Source organism: Anomaloglossus baeobatrachus, chromosome 2 (genome assembly GCF_048569485.1).
Source record: "Anomaloglossus baeobatrachus isolate aAnoBae1 chromosome 2, aAnoBae1.hap1, whole genome shotgun sequence".
NCBI lineage: Eukaryota > Metazoa > Chordata > Amphibia > Anura > Aromobatidae > Anomaloglossus > Anomaloglossus baeobatrachus.
In genome coordinates this window covers 425,055,929-425,073,472 of record NC_134354.1, presented here as the reverse complement: position 1 = coordinate 425,073,472, position 17,544 = coordinate 425,055,929, and the positions used below count along the sequence as shown (strand labels likewise).

The 17,544-nt window shown below is 45.6% G+C and overlaps 1 protein-coding gene across 1 annotated transcript; it reads right to left on the bottom strand.

Annotated features, from left to right (window-relative positions):
* Positions 1 to 6,232: 6,232 nt before the first annotated feature.
* MYCL (MYCL proto-oncogene, bHLH transcription factor) lies at positions 6,233 to 12,360 on the bottom strand. Its single transcript, XM_075334157.1, has 3 exons — positions 12,281 to 12,360; positions 11,045 to 11,511; positions 6,233 to 9,829 (listed from the first exon to the last, which is right to left on the bottom strand). Exons 1-3 carry the CDS (start codon positions 12,328 to 12,330, stop codon positions 9,285 to 9,287), a joined length of 1,062 nt encoding a protein of 353 aa, XP_075190272.1. The 5' UTR covers positions 12,331 to 12,360; the 3' UTR covers positions 6,233 to 9,284.
* Positions 12,361 to 17,544: the final 5,184 nt, after the last annotated feature.

Below are 17,544 nucleotides of genomic sequence, written 5' to 3'. Positions count from 1 at the left end.
AAGGCAGTGCAGGGGTGAGATGCTCTGATGGCGGTGCAATCTTCAAATAATGCCTCCTGGAATTGGTGCCTGCGCAGATTGAGCTCTCGGCTCAATGACAATCTAAGAGCTCCATCTGCGCTAAGCGCCGACAGCCCCACACCGCCGACAGAGCATCTCACCTGCTGCAGCTAGCACAGCCCCACACCGCCGACAGAGCATCTCACCTGCTGCAGCTAGCACAGCCCCACACCGCCGACAGAGCATCTCACCCGCCGAAGCTAGCACAGCCCCTCACCGCCAGCAGAACATCACACCTGCCGCAGCCAGCACAGCCCCGCTGACAAAGCATCTCACCTGCCGCAGCCAGCACAGCACCCATTCTCCACCTCCCGATAAGCCACATTCCAATTTTAAGACTCACTCCTCATTTTCCTCCCAAATTTTTGGAAGGAAAAGTGCGTCTTATAATCTGAAAAATACGGTATATTATAGGATTTGGGAAAATGCTTGTGTACTGTATAGACAAATAACATCACCACCACCCTTTGACCAAAAGAGAGCAGAGCCTGGGAACTGAATTTTAGCACAATTTAGGCCCTGTAATATGTTTGCACTCATTAATGCTCTATTTCGTCTGAGCAAATAAGGCAAACGGCAGCACAAACAATTATGGCTTATTACAGAAAGCATCCGGAGACATTAAACTGCTTAGATGATTTTTCTCGGGTTCTTACGTAACAACCTATTTGTTCTGTCTGGGATATATCCTCGTATTCCTAATGTTCTTACTAAATCCCTTCACAGAAGCATAATGGGATAACCACTAAGTTCATCCACACAGATGGAGACAGTGCTGGCTCGTTGTAGATTGGTGACCAGTCCCGTAACAACAGCACATGGTCCTATAGCAACAAGATAATATCAGGATTCCATAGAAACAGAGAACTGGTGGCTGTCCAATAGCAACAACGAGCAATTCTGTCAAGCCACAGCAACAGTTACCATAGGAACAAGGAAGAGGGCTGCATTTATAAAGAAAATGACATGATAGGTTTCTAGTGGAATTACGCTGGGTGTGTAAGCAGATTGTGTCTGATGCTGAAACCAGACAGTGCAGAACAAAGACAAAGGAGACAAAACGATTCAGCGCACACACGTCTGCACATCAAATGGCAGGCATCACCATCCTTTATGATTTCTCACTGGGATTTTGCTGGAGCCTCCCTATTTTTTTTTTTTTTTTAATATAGATTAGTACTTTGATGCAGTAACTGAAGCAGACAGACATAACAGGCAAGTCTGGAAAGCTTCAGCTACTATGTAAACGTCTCATCGGCTAAAAATCCCATATATAAATAAGGCTGCGGCGTTGCTACTGCATAAAGGATTCATGAGGTCGTTGTGATTGCATTGATTAGCCACAGATGGCAAGCTTTTATAATCTCGACAAATGTAAGCATGTCACCTTTGTGTTCTTCCTATAGCCTACTCTACTATTACAACAGATTTGACAAGTTGTAGACAGATAGCTGCAATTTGTGCAAATGATAGCAGAAAAACAAAAACATTTGTATGTAAATATAGCCCATGGCATTTCACATGCAAGTAGATGGGGCAAAGCCTCAGCCAATAGGACATTTATCTGGGGAAATCCTCTTTAGTATATTTGGACAATCAAATCGTGGTGGTTATTAGACTACACAAAAAAAACCAAAACTAAAAACATCTTAAAAGTAATTTGAGTTAGACCCATAAGACCTGTGCATGACATTGGCGCACAGAGCACGAAGCACCATTTCTCCATTCACAATATCTGGTTAGAAGGGTATGCACGCAATAACGCTTTAAACCTTTGCCTATTATTCTTTGTGGCTAAAACAAAAAGTAAAGTGCCACATCCTATTGTACCTGCAGCGCAGATATGCAAATTTGTGATCACAAAAAGGTGTTTTGTTTTTTTTTGCAATTCCCCCTTACAGCTAGAGGTGCCATTGTCGTCAACAAGCTTTGAAGGTTGTGGCACCCATCAGGAAAAGTTGAGCTACTTCATACCACATTACAGAAAGGTATTCGGTTATGTATTGTGTTACGGTATACCAAAGTACCATAAAAAATACACGGAACTCTTCCATACAGCCGCCTACACATTTCTCAGCTATATACATGAGTGACCAGACCATGTGCATTTGACCAAGGTTTTCTTTGTAATTAAGGGGGCAATTAGATAAAGGGAATTTGACCAGGTTTTTGCTCCCTCATCTGAGAGCAGCATAACGTAGAGAGCTGACATTTTTATCCATATTTTTGGTTAGTTTTTTTTTTGTTGTTTTGACAAATCTGCCTGGACCTAGGCCTTTTTCATGCAATCCAGGAGTCCAATCACAAAGCTGGAAGAGTGAGCTGAAATATTCTTTTGTTGCTTTAAACGGAATCGGTCACCAGGCTTTTGCTCCCTCATCTGAGAGCAGCATAACGTAGACAGAGACCCTGATTCCAGTGATTTGTCACTTACTGAGCTATTTGCCATCACTGATAAAATCAATGTTTTCTCTGCTGCAGATCTAGCAGTTATACACAGCTCATGAATATGCTGGACTACCTGCAGCACGCCATGTAGTCCTGTAATGATAAAATCATTGATTAATCAGCAGGAAATCATCAAAACCACACTAAGCAGCCCAGTAAGTGAAACACCGCTGGAATCCGAATCTCTGCCTCTACGTTATCCTGCCCTCAGATTAGGTGGCAAAAGCCTAGTGACAGATTCCCTTTAAAACAAATATTTCAGCACACTCTTCCACCCTTGTGATTGGACTCCTGAATTGCACGAAAAAGGCCTAGGTCCAGGTGGATTTGTCAACACAAAAAATAATGTATGTATATATATATATATATATATATATATATATATATATATATATATATATTATATATATATGTCAGCTTTAGTGTGTTCAAAAACATCCATACAGACAAGGACGTTTAAAATAAACATTCCATGATTAAGGCATAGGCACTGGCACTGCCAGAACACTGGATTTTTAGGGGTGTAGGTAGGAGGCACCCTGATATTTTTATTTTGTCCAAGCTTGTATAGTTTTTACTTTTGAACACAAAGTGGAATTTTTCTATCCATTGTTTGTTTTTAAATCGCTGGATTTATTAGTTTTTCTGTAGTGTTATTTAGATAAATTACAGAAAAGTGGCTGGATTCCTTTATTAGATATTCAAATGTGTTGACACATACTGTTAGCACTGCTACCATGTTTACCAAGTGTAAACATAGCCCAAGATTGTATAATTTTATAGCAGGAGGAATGCACACAAAATGTTGGAGACCCTAATGTATGCATCCGATATGCTAATGACCCTTGGATCATGCTCTGCTGCAAGCATTAGGAGTACGCAAATCAGAAAACGTCCGTGGTCGTGGAGCCTCTGTTAGGAGTCTCGACACATAATAGCCAGATATCCCTCCGGGAAGGACCTATCCAGGGAATATCTGGCTATTCTGTGTTGAAACTCCCAACAGGGGCTCCACAGACTTTTTGATTTGCATACTTCCCAGGGGGCAATGCACCTAGGATTTCACTGTGTTGAGCGCCTTTGCTGGCTGCCGGCAGCGTTTTCTCTGGCTGGTCTCCAAGATCAGTGATGGTTTTCTTGCAAATATGAGTGTCATACCAAGCTCTGATTGGATCACAGGTGTGCAGAGAATGAGATATTTGTTGTCAGTCTCTGCATACATTGACTGCACTTGGATGTCACACGCATCCATAACCTTGTATGGGTGCATTTGATCTGAGACATGCTGCCAATCAAGTTATGCTGCACCCCCCATGACTATAGTAACTGCCCTAGTATCACTATACACTCATCTAGAACAGTCCAGTGACTCAGCTTAGAACTGATCTAGCAGTAATTTGTTGGCATAACATTGTTTAGACAACCTGTCTACCATCACATTGATTGGTGACCCATCAGATCAGTGCCCCCCCCAATTGATCAGTTCGCATAGACGACTATTGTTTAGCAGCACGAGTCTGGTTTATATAGGATGAGCAGCCAAGAATAGAAGTTTCTGGGGCAGCACAAAGGGTCAATCACAAAAGCATTTTGCTTGTCCATTGGAGATAAGCAGCCTGGAAATTCGTTGCTGGGAACTCTGCTGTCCACAGTGCAAATAGACCCTTAAAAACTCCCATACACAGACCAACGTCAGTTGAACCTGCTGGTAGAGGCCAGTTTAGCAGACAATCCAAGTTATATGGGTGCGTCTTACAACTTCAGGAAGGTAAAGCTGGGTTCACACATAACAGCAACGTCGTCGCTATGTCACCATTTTGTGACGTCCTGTCTGTCGCTGTGTGTGACATCCAGCAACGACCTGGCCCCTGCTGTGAGGTCGCTGGTTGTTGCTGAATGTCCTGGACCATTTTTTGCTCGTTGCTCTCCCGCTGTGAAGCACACACACACATCGCTGTGTGTGACAGCCAGAGAGCGACAAACTGAAGCGAGCAGGATGCAGGGAGCCGGCTTCTAGCAGTCTGCGGTAAGCTGTAACCACGGTAAACATCGGTTAACCAAGAAGCCCTTTCCTTGGTTACCCGATATTTAATTTAGTTACAGCGTCCGCCGCTCACGCTGCCTGCTCCCTGCACACAGCCAGAGTACACATCGGGAAATAAGCAAAGGTTTGCTTATTAACCCGATGTGTACTGTGGCTATGAGTGCAGGGAGCCAGCTCTAAGCAGTGTGCGCTTGTAACCAAGGTAAATATCGGGTAACTAGAGAAGCACTTTGGTTGGTTACCGTATATTTACCTTAGTTACCAAGTGCAGCATGGCTTCCACAGCGACGCGTGTCGTTATGATTGCTGCTGCGTCTGCTGTGTTTGACAGCTAAGCAGCGATCATAACAGCGACTTACAAGGTCGCTGTTGAGTCACAGAAAATGGTGACGTAACAGACGTCGCTGTCGCTATGTGAATCCAGCTTAAGGGGCGCTTCACACACAGCGAGCTCGCTGCAGAGATCGCTGCCGAGTCACGCTTTTTGTGACGCAGCAGTGACCTCATTAGCGATCTCGCTGTGTGTGACACTGAGCAGCGATCTGGCCCCTGCTGCGAGATCGCTGCTCGTTACACACAGCCCTGGTTCGTTTTCTTCAAAGGCGCTCTCCCACTGTGACACAGATCGCTGTGTGAGACAGCGAGAGAGCGACGAAATGAAGCGAGCAGGGAGCAGGAGCCGGCATCTGGCAGCTGCGGTAAGCTGTAACCAAGATAAACATCGGGTAACCAAGGTGGTTACCCGATATTTACCTTAGTTACCAGCCTCCGCAGCTCACGCTGCCTGTGCTGCCGGCTCCTGCTCTCTGCACATGTAGCTGCTGTACACATTGGGTTAATTAACCTGATGTGTACTGTAGCTAGGAGAGCAAGGAGCCAGCGCTAAGCTAAGCGGTGTGCGCTGGTAACTAATGTAAACATCGGGTAACCATACCCGATGTTTACCTTAGTTACCAGTGTCCGCAGCTTCCAGACGCCGGCTCCGTGCAAGCGCAGCGTCGCTTGCACGTGGCTGGGGGCTGGTCACGGGTGAGATCTGCCTGTTTGACAGCTCACCAGCGACCATGTAGCGATGCAGCAGCAATCCTGACCAGGTCAGATCGCTGGTCGGATCGCTGCTGCATCGCTAAAGTGTGAAGGTACCCTAAGGCTCAGGCAAGTCAAATTTTGAAGGGCTGATAGTTTGCTTTCTATCAGATAAACCACCAAGACACTGCTCCAAGAACACAGAAGCACTTGGCCAATCTTTGGCTCCTGTGCATATTAGACACAGATACCTGTCAAACAAGATGGCTTGCACAGCAGCTATCTAGTGTATTGGGGAAGGTGTGGGAGGGGGGGGGGGGGGGGTTTAGACTGCCTGAAAAACAGGTTCAGACAAAAAGGTTTATGGATGTAAACTCCACTTTACATCCTTATCAAATACATTGAATTGGACTCTGTACCTGCAAGACCAAGAGGCAACGGGATAATTTATTAACAAGGTTCCAGGAGCCAAAACAAAGCATAAAGTGTTTATTAAGCAACTCTATATAACATCTTAACGTAAGTGCAAACACTAGCTGCTGATTGTTTCTGGCTGGAGATCAAGGTGTGGTGCAGATTAGTTTACTTCCTTCTCACCCTTTACAAGCAGCTAAACCAAAACAAATGAAAAAAGCCAAACTAGTCACACAGATCTAACCTTTGAAAATGTTGCTTTATTACAGTTTGCATTTTTTTCACAAAAAAAACATTTAGAAAAACTTTACAGTCAAACATACAGCAGCTTGTGATAATAGGCAAATGTGCCTGTCAGATTGATTTCCATTGTCCACTGCACAGCAATTTAAATGCATGTCAATAGTTGGAATGCAATCATGTGCAAGAAATTGGACTGCAGAAATTCAGTTGACAGCTAGCATCTCAACACCAGTTTTGGGGCTCATTCAGGCACCCATGCAAATCTGTCCAAGCACAGAATGCAGTGCATAGATTGGCCGGGGCTCTGATTCAAGCATCACTGCCCAAGACTGACATGAACGCTGTGGCCAGTTGCTCAGATGTCTGAATGAGCCTTTTTCTAGCAAACAAAGTTTGCAGCTCTTTAGCCCTGTGGCAGTACAAAAATGGAAAGAATAAAGGATCATAAAAAAACATATGAACATCATAACATTTAACTGTCCTCAGTTACCAAGTTTTATAAATCTTCCTCAAAAGATACAAAAATACAGTATAAATCTAGATCAGTACAAAATCCAGCAGGCAGCAGCAGGTTCAAAGAAAATACAAAACAAGTCACAAGAACACACAAACTAGTGTAAAGTGACAAGAGTGAGGTATAGAGTGGTTCACACCCGACTGTCCCAAGTATTACTCCACAAAAATGGCAGTCCAAGGTCTGCTTATATTACCCCCCCCTACTGAAAACACAAGTCATCAGAGTATTTGCACATTTTTAGCATCTGCAGCAAGAAGCTTGCGTAAAATGGACCCATCCCCCACCCAAGTTGAATGGATAAGGCAGCTTTCACCTACGTTCACTGGTCCTGTCGGGGCGTCCGTCCGAACACCCTACCCCCTGCAAAACTGGTTTTGGACGCATACTCCAACAGGGCCATTGACTAATGAAGCAGACTGAGTCAGCGTGTGCTCTGTCTTGCACCATTTTCGTGCACATAAGTTTTCTGCAGGCGGACAACCAGACGTAGTAGACTGTTCGGGTGTCCGCCTGTAGAAAGTGTATATGCCCAAAAACCGTGCAAGACAGAGCACACGCTGACTCAGTCTGTTCCATTGGTCAATGGCCTCGGAGTATGCGTCCAAAACCAGTTTTGGATGGGGGAGGTTCAGACAGATGCCCCGATGGTACCAGTGAACTTGGGTAAAAACGCAATGTGAAAGCGGCCTAAAAAAAATAAAATGCAGCATGTGTATGAGGTTTCAGACATCTTCATTTAGCTGGTAGGATAAGATGCTGAGCTTTCCCTGTGGCAAAACAATTCTTATTTGCCCTCATGACCAATACTAGTTGGCAATTTTGACAAAACGCCAAATACATGACATACTTTAGCAGAAAAAAAAAAAAGTACAGCAAAACTATAAACCAGCAGGAAAATATGTAGACTATACAAAGTCTGGCAATATATTAGGAGCATAAAGTGCATTACAGAATAAATCCAAAAGGGGGATTGAAAGGGAATGTGTGACCAGGAGGTTGCAACCAAATCTGAGCAGCATAATGTAGCAACAGAGGCCCTGATTCCAGTGATGTGTCACTTAGGGTACCTTCACACTTAGCGATGCAGCAGCGATCCGACCAGCGATCTGACCTGGTCAGGATCGCTGCTGCATCGCTACATGGTCGCTGGTGAGCTGTCAAACAGGCAGATCTCACCAGCGACCAGTGAACAGCCCCCAGCGACGTGCAAGCGACGTTGCGCTTGCACGGAGCCGCCGTCTGGAAGCTGCGGAGACTGGTAACTAAGGTAAACATCGGGTATGGTTACCCGATGTTTACATTAGTTACCAGTGTGAGCAGGGAGCCGCGCACACTAAGCGCTGGCTCCTTGCTCTCCTAGCTACAGTACACATCGGGTTAATTAACCCGATGTGTAATGCAGCTACATGTGCAGAGAGCAGGGAGCCGCGCACACTGAGCGCTGGCTCCTTGCTCTCCTAGCTGCTGTACACATCGGGTTAATTAACCCGATGTGTACAGCAGCTACATGTGCAGAGAGCCGGAGCCGGCAGCACAGGCAGTGTGAGAGCTGCGGAGGCTGGTAACTAAGGTAAATATCGGGTAACCACCTTGGTTACCCGATGTTTATCTTGGATACAGCTTACCTCAGCTGTCAGACGCCGGCTCCTGCTCTCTGCTCGCTTCATTTGTCGCTCTCTTGCTGTCACACACAGCGATCTGTGTGTCACAGCAGGAGAGCGGCTTTGAAGAAAACGAACCAGGGCTGTGTGTAACGAGCAGCGATCTCGCAGCAGGGGCCAGATCGCTGCTCAGTGTCACACACAGCGAGATCGCTAATGAGGTCACTGCTGCGTCACAAAAAGCGTGACTCAGCAGCGATCTCGGCAGCGAGCTCGCTGTGTGTGAAGCACCCCTTACTGGTCTGCTTAGGAGATTATCAAAACTACACTGAGTGGTGTCAATAGGGGGGCTATTAACATGCTGGCAAATAGTCAAGCATATTCTTTAGTTCTGTATAACCCTCACCCCAGCACTGATTGCCAGCTGTGTACACTGTAAACAGGCAGAAAGTTGTCAATTTGTGTGGGTGGGTTATACACAGTCAGAACTGGTAATCCTGTAGTGATTGTATGAAAATGACCGCAAGCAGCCAAGTGATTAAGTCACGGGAATTAGTGACCCTACATTATGCTGCCTAGATTACATAGCAAAAACCTACTGACAGATCCTCTTTAATGGACAGGATTGAGCTATAATTAACACCTGAGATGCAACCTCAGACAATGAGAGGCTAGCTTGCTGCAGTTACAGCTGCACCACTGAGTTCCCTTGAAGATGAATAATTGTCCATATGGAAGTCCAGATGTATGTGAAAAGAGGGAACAAGTCTTGTAGAACCTAAGGAACCATAGATTCACCTGATAAACAGCCCTTTCCCCATTAGTGCTACACAGAGCACTGACCCAGTGAAAGTCTGTTTTGTGCAATCCGAAGAAAATAACTTCACAAATGTGCAAAATGTGCCAGGCAGACTCCTGCCATGTATCCCTCCTAACGGCTCTTCAATTGGGAGATCCTCCTCAATAGCTGCTGGTGGCGAGTACGAAGTCTTACTTTCTCTGCTACCAGCTGTTGTTCAGCACTAACCAAACCATTCAAATACTCTGTAGCTTTGCTCAGAACTACCACCTTGGGGGATTTGGAAGCATGGGCCAGACCAGGCACCTCTTCTCTTAGTGCCAGGAACCGTGACCGTAAATCATTCCTCCTCTTTCGCTCCATAAAGTTGTGGTTCTTCCTTTTGGCCATGTCCTCACTGTCAGATCCTCCTGACTGAGTAGTGGAGTTCGATGAAGAGGGGCTGCAGGGCGGAGCTGAACAGCTTATTTCACCTGGCTCTTCTGCCGAGGGAGACGGACAGTCCTCTGAAGAGGTAGCACTGGGCTCAGGGGGCAGGCGTGCAGCATAGTTATGTTGCTGCTGGTGGATCGATATGTGGAACAGTTTGGGGTCTGCTCTCACTGTTATGGTCACTGGTTGACGACCATGATAAGACTTCTGTTTCCCCACAGTTACAACATCGATTTCATCCTCTTCTGGAAAACAAAACAGAAAGCAAATGTTTAACACTATGTATTACCTGAAAATTACTATTATTCACATGCCATGAGTTAAAGAAAAAAAAAAAAAAAAAGTCTGAAGGATCTGAGAAAAAGATTAAAAATGGTAATATTGGAGTTGGGTTACCCTAACATTACAGTTCATGTTTTCACTGTAAATTAAGCTTAAGCCAGAGCCTATTAATGCAGCATACAGCACTACAAATGTCTATGGATAAATCACACCCAAACAATGAGCTGGACTATACTGCAATGAACAAATGAATGGGAGTGCTAAATCTCCCAGCATGTTCAGGAGTCTGGGCGAGGCATGGGGGGGTGGGGGACACTGCACATTGAATACAAAAGAGACACCACAAAGGATGGAAGTGTGAATAGGCTCAATTCCCATTAATAAATCCCAGTCAGAGCTCCAATTGGTCTGATGCCCTTCATTTAAATGCAGGTCTCCTATTGGTGGATATGGTGTCTGAACCCCTGCCGGCTGCAAGCTGTTGCTTTTTGTCTGGCCATGTGGCTGCCTTGTTCAGCTGAAAGCACTTTAACATTGTGTAACTTTATGTTGGGTGGAGGAGGGCATCTACACAATGCTCAGAGGAAACATTACCCCTGGCTTGCTTTATGCACCCTTTAAGCTTTAAAGATGCAAACCTGAGGCAATGGCACCTGTTTTAATATGTAATTTAAGCCCAAGCCATAGAGATCATTTAGCCTAGCACTGTACGGGTCTGACGAGCCTTTAGTTCATAAAGCCACCTGTGATATCAGATTTTTATCTGAAAGTCTCCAATAATGCGTGTACTAGTTTATGGGGAGGTTAGTGGTAATTCAGAGAGCCAAGCTGCCAAGATAAGGGGAGCAATCCTCCACTCAATTTAAGCCACATCTACCAACCCCAAGGTAACCCATGAAGCAGTTTTGCCTGTCGTACACCTGCGGGCACTAGGTGTGTGTATAGAACGCATGTACCAGCTTGTTAACTTATAAGGAAGTAAAAAGATCCACCCCAGACCTGGTTTATTGCAGGTACTTTTTATATAATCGGGCTAACAAGATAATGTCAAAGGCTGCGCACTAGGGTGGGGCCAAATACAGAAGTAAAACTTAACAGGTCAAGTGAACTCCTGGGATCTGATCATCAGAACAGTATATACAAACACCCAACAAGAATGCCCTGTACCATCCACTTACCAGAATCACTAGTGCTTTCAGATCCAGACGAGTGGGCAATCTTTTCAGGGATGAGAGCTGGAACAATGGCAGTCTGCTCCACAGGACTGACCACAGGCTCTAGGACCTCCGATTCGGAAACAGTCTGAGTAGCACTTGCTGGCCGTGAAGCGGCACTAGACAGGCGTTCATTGATGACTTTTTCCAGATGTTCACGGGTTGAGAAACTACTCCACATACAGTCACTCCGGAGAACTACAGAACTAAGCTTAGACAGTTTCACAGGAGACTCCCATCCTAAATCCACGATCTCCGATCCCCATTCAGTTCCGCTTTCTCCAAGGCACCCTGCATTTGGCTGAGGGCTACCAGGTACAAGCTCAAATTTTTTCCATATATCCTCACTTGGAGCAATATGGCGATAAAAGTCCTCGTTAAGGTCCACATCATAGAAGTAGTGTGTATTATAACACCCGAAATCCATGGTTCTACAAGAGAAAAGAACAGAAGTAAATTTACAGAAGGAAGGTATCCAGACAACATAAAACATACAACACAGGATAGTAAGAGGCCATTAGTAGTAGTAGGATCAACAGAACACAAAAGGACAGTGGTGGACATAGAAGGACCATGAACAACTGGAGACAGGCCCTTTGTAGTTTAATAGTTGATCAGGCACCCACATGTCCAACAGGAGCTTGGGATGTAAAGTGACCACTCTTACCCAGTTACATCCACCCTGTAAGGATCTATTAGGCATAACCACACCAGAGGTGCCTATCATGATCATCAGTGTTCCCAGATACTACTAAATCATAGGAGCCAGAAGGTAAGACCTTATTAAAAGGGAGACTCCATGATTTCAGGTAAAGGGTATGAGGATTCTTCGCATAGATAATGATCACTTGCTGCAGGGATAACTGACGATTTTAGAAGACAGTAGATAAAATAGTGAAGTTTTGAGAAGATAAATGCTGCCCAGACTGGGAGGTGAGGAGAGGGAGAAACCACAGGGGGCGTGGCCTACAGGACTACAAACGGCCTTTGGGAGGCAAGAATGCAAAAAGTTCAGCCACAATGACGTGGTAGCAAACTAACGCCAGTATAGTGACAACACGCGGCCAGCCCCATGGCGTCTCACCAGTGCACAATACTACAGCTGAAAGCAGGCTGTAAGGCGAGTGCTTACTACGGGACAATGCATGCTGGCGCAGCCCCGTGCCAACCAGCCCCATGCCCCCACGTGCTGCTTCTTACCCGGTGTCCCCAGACGCTCTCCCGGACACGCTGAATGTGAGCGGGTTCATTGTTCCCACAGCTCATTATATCTGCTGTGCTGGCCCCGCCCCTATGGGCGCGTCCCGGGAAGCCGACTCTTCACACACAGGAGGAGGCGGGAAGGAGCGATGTGCAGAGATGACCTGCAGCCTGTGTGTACATTGTTGTGCCGCCGGCTGGTGGGAGCGAGGCTGAAAACAAAGCTGCTTCAGCTGCACATGGTCTCCTAATGGTCCTGGGAGGGGGGCTGCAATCCTCGGGCTTTGTCCTAATCAGAGCTCATTACACAGGGAAACCCCCCTCACTCTCAGCGCCCCTGTTTCTATATGTCTCCTGAGTCAGCCGGGGCTATGCAGGAACCTCAGCTCTGACTGGAATTACTGCCATGGCTTTATACTGTACCTACTGTGTCTATGCATTTACTGCGCACAAGAGAGTGGAGGTATACATGGGGTTTCCATTCATGTTTCAGCAATACATGGAAACCCCGAAAACTCTGGTACTAATTAACCCACTCACTTCACACAGAATGGTTTTTTTCTTGAAAAAAAGTGCCATTAGACTTTTGCCAAACCTTTTTTCTGGCTATTTTTTGTTCTACACAAGCTATATACCTAATAATAAATCATTATTTCTATAGCGCCAACATATTCTGCAGCGCTTTACAATTCATGAGGATCATATACAAACAAGTAACAGTTAGAAAATACAAGAGTATGGAAAAAAAGAGACAACCCTGCTTGTGAGAGCTGACAATCTACAATGAAATGGGGGGGGGGGGGGGGGGGGGAAACAAGGTACAATGCTTATTTACAATGACAATTTAGCCATGTCAAGGAAATGGGGGAGATAGATAATGGCTTGCTGGACCAGTTGGTCAGAACCTTGAGATGCATTTGGGTGCCATGGAGTTTGACGTGGGGTTATGTTCTGAGAAGGCGTGGAGGAACTATGTGAATTTAGTTCGGATAGGGAGTGTGATAGGCCACCCTAAAAATATGCGTTTTTAGGCAACGTCTGAAGCTAAGTTGTGATTCGTCCTAGCTTTTTGGAGTAGAGCGTTGCAGAGGATTGGTGCAGCTCGGGAGAAGTCTTGGATCCGGAGGTGGGAGGTTCGGATTAGTGTGGATGGTAGTCGAAAGTCATTTGCAGAGCATTGGGAACGGGTAGGGTGATAGACAGAGAGGAGGGTGGCAATGTAGGGGGGTGCCGCACTGTGGAGAAAAATGCCACAAAATCCACTTAGTTTGTTGTCCAGTTAATATTTATTGATTGACAGAAAAATATCACTGACTCGAGCAGACTATTAGGCCTTGTGCGCACGCTGCATTTTTTTGCCTCATTTTTGCAAGTTTTTTAGGTGCAGTTTTGGTCCCAAAACTGCATGCATTTCGTTCCTCAGCAAAGTCTATGAGGTCTGTTTTGTGTGCGCACGTTGCAGCTTTTTTTTGGCTGCATCTTTGTGGTGACCATAAAGATACAGCATGTCTATTCTTTCGGCATTTTTGAGCCCTTCCAGTCAATAGATTTGAGTTAAAAAACATACTGTGCAAAAACGCGGTAAAAAACACAGTAAAACGCTGCATAAAATGCATGCGAAGGGAGCGTTTTTTTGGGCCCAGAAACATGCATCTTTGTATAGCCTTAAGATAAAATATCAGTTTTATTTACACTATTAAAATTGAGTATTTTCTAGAGGTGGACATTTCATTGGTGCAACCCATGCAGCCGCACAGGGGCCCAAGAGGAGAAGGGGCTCATTTCTATATTCAAAGCAGGTGGAATTGTTCATTAGGTTGCATAGAATCCATATACTAACAAATAGTGAGGTAAAAACTCACCAAATACTTAATGTATGCACGTGGCCTTACAAATACTGAGGTAAAACTTAGCCAAATACTCAAAGTGTGCACGTACGTGGCCTTACAAATACTGAGGTAAAACCTCGCCAAATCCTCAACGTGTGCATCTACGTGGCCTTACAAATACTGAGGTAAAACCTCGCCAAATACTCAAAGTGTGCACGTACGTGGCCTTACAAATACTGAGGTAAAACCTCGCCAAATACTCAACGTGTGCATCTACGTGGCCTTACAAATACTGAGGTAAAACCTCGCTAAATACTCAACGTGTGCACGTACGTGGCCTTACAAATACTGAGGTAAAACCTCGCTAAATACTCAACGTGTGCACGTACGTGGCCTTACAAATACTGAAGTAAAACCTCGCCAAATACTCAACATGTGCATCTACGTGGCCTTACAAATACTGAGGTAAAACCTCGCCAAATACTCAAAGTGTGCACGTACGTGGCCTTACAAATACTGAGGTAAAACCTCGCCAAATACTCAACGTGTGCATCTACGTGGCCTTACAAATACTGAGGTAAAACCTCGCCAAATACTCAACGTGTGCACGTACGTGGCCTTACAAATACTGAAGTAAAACCTCGCCAAATACTCAACGTGTGCACGTACGTGGCCTTACAAATACTGAGGTAAAACCTCGGTAAATACTCAACGTGTGCACGTACGTGGCCTTACAAATACTGAAGTAAAACCTCGCCAAATACTCAACGTGTGCACGTACGTGGCCTTACAAATACTGAGGTAAAACCTCGCCAAATACTCAACGTGTGCATCTACGTGGCCTTACAAATACTGAGGTAAAACCTCGCCAAATACTCAAAGTGTGCACGTACGTGGCCTTACAAATACTGAGGTAAAACCTCGCCAAATACTCAACGTGTGCATCTACGTGGCCTTACAAATACTGAGGTAAAACCTCGCTAAATACTCAACGTGTGCACGTACGTGGCCTTACAAATACTGAGGTAAAACCTCGCTAAATACTCAACGTGTGCACGTACGTGGCCTTACAAATACTGAAGTAAAACCTCGCCAAATACTCAACGTGTGCATCTACGTGGCCTTACAAATACTGAGGTAAAACCTCGCCAAATACTCAAAGTGTGCACGTACGTGGCCTTACAAATACTGAGGTAAAACCTCGCCAAATACTCAACGTGTGCATCTACGTGGCCTTACAAATACTGAGGTAAAACCTCGCTAAATACTCAACGTGTGCACGTACGTGGCCTTACAAATACTGAAGTAAAACCTCGCCAAATACTCAACGTGTGCACGTACGTGGCCTTACAAATACTGAGGTAAAACCTCGCTAAATACTCAACGTGTGCACGTACGTGGCCTTACAAATACTGAAGTAAAACCTCGCCAAATACTCAACGTGTGCACGTACGTGGCCTTACAAATACTGAGGTAAAACCTCGCTAAATACTCAACGTGTGCACATGGCCTTACAAATACTGAGGGGAAAACTCACCAAATACTAAACATGTGCACATGACCTTACAAATACTGAGGTAAAAACACAAAATACTCAGCGTGTGCACGTGGCCTTACAAATACTAAGGTAAAAACTCCCAAATACTGAGGTAGAAACTCACCAAATACTGTACATGTGCACACGGCCTTACAAATACTGAGGTAAAACCTCACCAAATACTCAACTTGTGCACATGGCCTTACAAATACTGAGGTAAAACCTCACCAAATACTCAACTTGTGCACATGGCCTTACAAATACTGAGGTAAAACCTCACCAAATACTCAACTTGTGCACATGGCCTTACAAATACTGAGGTAAAACCTCACCAAATACTCAACTTGTGCACATGGCCTTACAAATACTGAGGTAAAACCTCAACAAATACTCAACGTGTGCACATGTTCTTACAAATACTGAGGTAAATACTCAACGTGTGCACATGTTCTTACAATTACTGAGGTAAATACTCAACGTGTGCACATGGCCTTACAAATACTGAGGGGAAAACTCACCAAATACTCAGCGCGTGCACGTGTCCTTACAAATACTGAGGTAAAAACACACCAAATACTCAGCGTGTGCACGTGGCCTTAAGGCCACGTGCGCACGTAAGTGCGTTCTGCACCGCAGCGTTTAGTAACTGCTTGTGCGATTCAGAACGCAGCTGAAAAGCTGCGTTCTGAAAGTTTGGTGTCTGCAGAATTCATGCAGATTTCATGTGTTCTGGATGCTGCCTCTCCCATAGACAGAGTGGAGAAAGCATTTTAGCTGCGTTCTACACCCATTGAAATCAATGGGTTGTAGTAAATCGCTGCCAAAATGTTAAGCAGTGCGCTTGCATTGCATTGTTATGGGGATCCACATGTTGTTATTTAACATAACAAAGGCAGGTCTTTCGTCTTTCTCTCTCTGTCGGTCGGTCTGTCGGTTGGTCTCTCTCTCTTTCTCTCTCTATGTCTCTATCTCTTTCTCTGTCCATGTCGGTCTCTCCCTCCCACCCCTTCTCTCATACTTACCGATTCACCGGCGCTGCGCAGCACGGCATTCACACTGGCGGCTTCTTCTCTTTTGAAAATGCCGGCCGCTCATTAATCCATCACGTATTCCCTGCTTCCCCCGCCCACCGGCGCCTATGATTGGTTGCAGTCAGACACGCCCCCATGCTGAGTGACAGACATCTCACTGCAACCAATCACAGACACCAATGGGCGGGTCTATATCGTGCAGTAAAATAAATAAATGATTAAAAATGTCGGTCAATCTCTGTCTGTGGATGTCGGTCAATCTCCCTCTACCTGTCGTTCGGTCTCTTTCTCTGTCAGTTGGTTGCTCTGTCTCTCTCTCTCTCTGTCCATCGGTCTCTCTCTATCTGTCCCTCTCTCTGTCCGTCAGTCGGTTTCTCCCCTCTCTCATACTCACCGATCATCAGCGCGGCGCTGCACGGCTGTCACAAAGCTCCGGCGTCTTTTTCTCTTTTGAAAATGCCGGCCGCTCATTATTCAATCTCGTATTACCTGCTTTCCCCACCCACCGGCGCCTATGATTGGTTGCAGTCAGACACGCCCCCACGCTGAGTGACAGCTGTCTCACTGCAACCAATCACAGCCGCCAGTGGGTGTGTCTATATCGAGCAGTAAAAAAATAAATGGGGAAAAAAACGACGTGCGGTCCCCCCCATTTAGATACCAGCTAGGGTAAAGCCACACGGCTGAAGGCTGGTATTCTCAGGATGGGGAGCTCCACATTATGGGGAGCTCCCCAGCCTAACAATATCAGCCAGCAGCCGCCCGGAATTGCCGCATCCATTAGATGCGACAGTCCTGGGACTTTACCGGTTCATCCCGAATTGCCCTGGTGCGGTGGCAAACGGGGTAATAAGGAGTTAATGGCAG